This window comes from Priapulus caudatus, unplaced genomic scaffold, assembly GCF_000485595.1.
Source record: "Priapulus caudatus unplaced genomic scaffold, Priapulus_caudatus-5.0.1 Scaffold491, whole genome shotgun sequence".
In the NCBI taxonomy this organism is placed as follows: domain Eukaryota; kingdom Metazoa; phylum Priapulida; class Priapulimorpha; order Priapulimorphida; family Priapulidae; genus Priapulus; species Priapulus caudatus.
Window position 1 is genome coordinate 178465 of NW_014577552.1, and position 5595 is coordinate 184059.

Consider the following 5595-nt stretch of genomic DNA (forward strand, 5'->3'; position numbering starts at 1 on the left):
GTACATACTACTGACGAGTTGTTCCTGATCCCACTTCTGACACCATGTTGTAGTTTTGTACTACGGATATGCAATTAGATAAAGAACTCGTAGAGTATGTGACAAGTAAGTTTACTCAGCAGAACCACACGTGCATGACTGGCGGACAAGTGCTGCCATCTATCGTGACATATAACATAACTATGACAAACTATGACAAAAAGTATGTGTGTGTGTGTGTCACCTCACAATACTCCGTGACGATGCAGAAGAACTCTCCGGCAAGGAAGCTGTCCTTGAAGCGCACGATGCCGGGGTGGTTGAGCTTAGAGAGCAGCTTCGCTTCCTGCACAGCGTCCGTCGTGTCGTCTGCCTCCAGAGAACCGACCAGGATCTCCTTCAGCACTTTCCTGCAATGCACAAGTGAGTAAGATCACTGCTTTACTCAATCGCTCTCATTATTACTATTGAATGCATATGCAGTGCATTTCAGGTAAGTTGTGGTGTACCAGATTGAGATAAAGTTTTCATCAGAAAGTGGAATATTACAATAGCTGCTATATAAAGCAATGTAAGCAAATGATTTTTCAGCACACGGAGGCATGCACTGATTGATGGAAATTAGATCAAACTAGTTTAAAAGTTAGCGAGCTTAACAGTTTTTAGATTGTTCATTACGTGTGATTCTGGAGTTAAAACTAAATTTTGGCAAAAATGGTAAGATTTGATTAATCAACACATTTCTCACACCAGAAAACCCCCGATTATTTGAATATGTGTGTGTATGCAGCAGCAGATGCATAAATCATAGTGTGTTTCAGCCTTCAGTCCTAGCTCTACCTATGTTGCCCCTTCGCTCCCACTACAGACTACATGAAGCAGGAGCGAAGCAGTTACAACGATACAGCTAGACAATCGGCAGCCGGATCACGCGCGAAGCGCGAAAAACGCAGCGTAGCGGCAGACTAACACAACAACGCTGCACTCATTGAATAGCAATTTCAACGGGTTTACATATAGCAAGTATGCGGGAAGTTCGCTGAGTTGAGCAGTTCTGGCGATTGCACGACGGGTTTGACTACCCACGTAGCTAGAGATTTCCTAGAAATGGTCGTAATTCTTGGTTCGCTACTCGGTGCGCTTGGTTTGCTGTAAAAAACGGAGTTGAAATTTTTTGTGCCAGCGACTAGTTGAGGCCCCCACATCAGTGTAGTACATATGGCGTGTGATAGATGGCGCAACGAGGCTTTATGCATAGCATTTCGCTAGCACTTTGCCTGCAGACGGCTCGGCCGGCTATAACCTAGACTCGTACCCGGTCGACAGTTCCACACGCTACACTAACTAACTTCAGTGTAGCGAAGGATACTTGCCGGAGTGAAGGTGGTGAACGGGTACCAGTCTAGAAAGCCAACTGGAAAGACAAACTGAAATGGGAACTAGCCTATCTGCACACAGCATGAGCAGCATCATAACGTTACTGTGAGTCGTATATATGTAACATTTCATTATAGCCTTCTGTTCATTGAGTCCATATTGCACCAAGCTGAGAAATGGTGTTCATTCGTTGTAATTCATGTTTTGTTTGCAGCTAGCTGTAACTCTATACAACATTAACGATATTTGTGTGATACTTCACGTCTGCCTTGACGGACCATTTCGCGGGTGCTGAAGTATGCGGTTAGTGAATGATGAAGTATTGGGTATTCTTCCGTATGCATTATTTCTGTGTCCTGATTTTCTTGGTGGGGCATGTCGTCGCGCAATGTCTGACAATTGAACGACCGTGCAATGTAAAGCATATCTAGAGTCCTAGCATATAACAGCATATATTGCGATGTATTTGTAACCGTTCATTCCATTTACCTCACCAGCCTTATAAGCAGTAAGGAAATACCGCTCTTGACCTGTGTTCTTCATGGTTTGATGGTTTCTTTGTGTGTTATACTTGTAACTGCCTCAGCAGACTTTGCATTTGCCGGCTCATGTACAGCTGGCTGTACAGTTATGCATTCTCTGGCGGTGATATATGCGCCGTTCAGCAATATAAGTCTAACTACGCGTGACAAATGTCATCCAAAACGATCATATTGACGAAGTTGCCCATTGTGTGCAGAACATCACGTTACATGGAGATGTCTCTGCGACCTGACCACGCTCTCGCTATAACCATGGTGCGTCTCTAGCAAGCTCGACCCATTCGTACTACGATTGTACTACGCCCAACACTCTCAGACCACGCCATTGTGGCGTTTGCATTACGTGTTAGTTACGCTCAGATCACGTCCTGCGAACTTGGGGTATAAATTGGGGGTATTAAATTGGGGTATAAATTGGGGTGCTACCCTGGCCACCCCACCAGTTCAGTGTCCACTATGGATGAGGCAACACTGGAGGCAGGGATTCTTGAGGCTGGGAGGCTTGAGGTTGCTTAGGCTCTGATTCCAAGGCAACACTTGATGGAGATGACGGACTCCTGCACCTCTTTGGATTCTTTGCTCGGCCTTTCCCCCTTCCACGGCCTCTCCCGTAAATAATCTTGATGTAATCTTGACAGCACGGCAGAATGAATGATGATGTCTAGAACGCGGCGCGGTATTTATATGGTCGTTGCCAGCGCAGTCGGCAGCTGACTAGAGCGTGATTGGCGCGCAGTTGAGGCGCGGTGAGCGTTGCTTAGGCGCAGTGCAAGCGTCGTTCGAACGCAATGCGATCTGATTGGTCGCAATAAAGACGCAGTGAGCGCAGTGCAAGCGTGATGAGGGCGTGGTGTTGAGCGTGATGAAAGCTTGTTGAGCGCAATGAGATCGGGGTAAAGACGCACTTAGATCGTAGTATCGACGTAATTAGATCGAAGTATCGGCGCTGGGCCCGGCTGGGGCCCAATTGGCCATGCTCTCAACCATGCTCACCACGCTCGGGCAAATTTTACTAAAGGCCCCTTCACACCCTACGCTCATCACGATCGCCTCACGCTCAAATTTTTTTTAAAGCTACCCCTTGAGAGCCCTGCAATGGGAAAACCTTTTTCATGTTACACATTTTCTTTTAGGCATAGGCATAACAAGCTCAGCTGTTTTTCTGGAATGCATTACTTGTGTGAAGCGAGGTATTGCTCTATGGCAATGCGTCCAAACCTAGAATGTATAATACCTGACCAAATAGCTCCTCTGGGCTCACGTACACTTGCTGGGTTATTGTCGTTGGAAATTTGGTTACAAGTCAGTCAGTCTGTCTCTCTGCCAGTCTGCTTGTGGTCAGTCAGTCAGTCTGGCTGTCTATCTGTCAATTTACCCAAATACATTCATAGTGTGTGTGTGTACGTGAGTGTGCAGAAGTAAAAATTTGAAATAAAAGGCCCTGATGTAGGTAATCAATGATGAATGTTATGAGAAATACGGTATATATTTTAATTGCGAGCATTCGAGACCTTATTTCTCTTTGTCAGTCTACAACAGAATGTAAAACATCTGCATCTACAGTAGATCGTACTCTGATCACCAAATAATGTAAATAACTATAAAGTATAATATCAAGAGCGTATAAAGAAGGAGAGCGTACAACGGTGAAATGCTGAAACCATGTTGCAGTATTAGTCGAATTAATAAACTTTCCCCGTTTTATTTTGACGATTCTTTTATTCTCACAGTATTATTGATCAGCTGTCCTACCTTGTTAATATAAAACAAACAGCATGTCCCTACGATGCCCCTACGCTGAGATAATGAGCGGTGAAAATCTGGTATTTTCGCCAAAAACCGGAAGCAACACACTGGCCACAAAGCGAGAGAGGGTCGCAGTAAACAGTGATCTCGAGTCGGTTTTCAGCGAAAATACCAGCTTTTCACCGCTCATTATCTCAGCGTAGGAGCATCGTAGGGACAAGCGGATTGTTTTATATTAGCAAGGTAGGACAGCTGATCAATAATCCTGCGAAGAATCGTCAAAATAAAACGGGCAAAATTTCTTAATCCAACTAATACTGCAACATGGTTTCAGCATTTCACCGTTGTATGCTCTCCTTCTTTATACGCGCTTGATAATATATATCTATAAAAAACAGATTAATGAAATTACTAATATTTGCGTGATGACAGTGAATTTTAATTGCCTAATAACTACAAGAATGTTGGAACTACAGCCGCTCTTCAATGCATTTGTAGGCAGCTGAGCATGCATGAGCAAGTCACAGCGCATCACGTCACAGTAATCCGCCAGACACACCGAGTCCGCTTGCTGAAACACAAACAAACACACACACATACATCACCCACGTAGCAGGCTTCTTACATTACTCCCTCTTCGATATATACTGTATACGCCATATTTTTCGCGTAGATACTTTCGCGAATTCAGACTTGACGGACAATTTCGCGGTCGGTGAATTATGAATTATTCGGTACAAATGATTCGCGTGTTGTTATTTTCGCGGTCGGGGACGCGTTCGCGAAATTCACAAAAATTAAACCACCACGAAATATACAGCATATACAGTAGTCCTTTGGACTTTTCAGACTAATATTCATAATATTCACGAGGTTACGAGGTTACACCTGTAGCTATTCATACTTCAAGCTTGCTCAGTAATTCTGGTCATAGCCAGGCCATGATTACCGTTTGGCCACCAACATGCCAACACACAATGTAAAACATAAGGCCCCCTGTACTGACCCTGTAACTAATGTACACGAAATTTGTCAATTATGACCACTGAACTAGGAGAGCTAGAGGAAAGAGGTGTCCCCTGTAATGTAGAATTTGAGGCCTTGCGCCGTCTGTGCGCGTACATATTGCTGTGTGTCCGTGTGTCGGTTGTGCATGTGCTGGTCGAGATAATGCTCGGAATAGAACGACTTTCCGCACATCAAGCACGACCACTCGTTGTTGCTCAGCTTGAGTTTCTGTGATTCGTGAAAAGCAAACAGGTCGCGCCGTGGGTTGAGCGGACATGCCTCCGCCACGGTGGCGCCATGCCTGTTGAACACCGGATAGAACACCTGCGGCGGGAGAAAAGCTGATTTCACGAGCAGTCGCCGCCACAGATACTTGTAGATGTCATTACGTGAGAACAGGAGATGATCATAGAACTAAGGAGCTGAATTGAAACATCAAATATAGGGAAATGAGAGTAAAATGCAAAATCTGGGCAGATAGATGCAATGATCCTTAATGATACAGTTTGAATGTTTCACAGACACTGTTACCTACATCTCTGATGTACTGCCTGACTACAGTCGATCGATCTCTGTTACAACCCTCATCACCTTCCACACACACAACCTGCAATGATCACGGCCACAATCGGTTAGAGTGAAAATCACGATCGGTAGATCCAGTTAATTGCTAATAGTAATAGTTTAGCTAATAACTAGTGAAACCCTAACAAAACCTACACCTAAGCTGCGTAAGCATACCACCACCTTTTAGTTTTACTTTTAGGCAGAAAAATATCAGTAGATTATAAACATGATATGACATTATTGTCAATGATAGTGGGCCAACAGCTGAATCAGTAGGTAGCCAGCCACAAATAATAACGCCCATAGGGTCTATGTCCCCCAGGGTACTGCCGGAACGTACCCTGGGTACGGTCCGGTATACCGGAACGTACCCTGG

The 5595-nt window shown here is 44.6% G+C and overlaps 1 protein-coding gene across 1 annotated transcript in view; it reads right to left on the bottom strand.

Annotated features, from left to right (window-relative positions):
* LOC106810980 overlaps positions 1 to 5290 on the bottom strand; it is a gene marked incomplete in the record, with an annotated part of 8428 nt that extends 3138 nt beyond the window's left edge. The window contains 3 exon segments of the mRNA XM_014814486.1: positions 4142 to 4215; positions 4767 to 4976; positions 5188 to 5290. Of these exon segments, the coding sequence (XP_014669972.1) occupies positions 4142 to 4215; positions 4767 to 4844 (152 nt within the window).
* Positions 5291 to 5595: the final 305 nt, after the last annotated feature.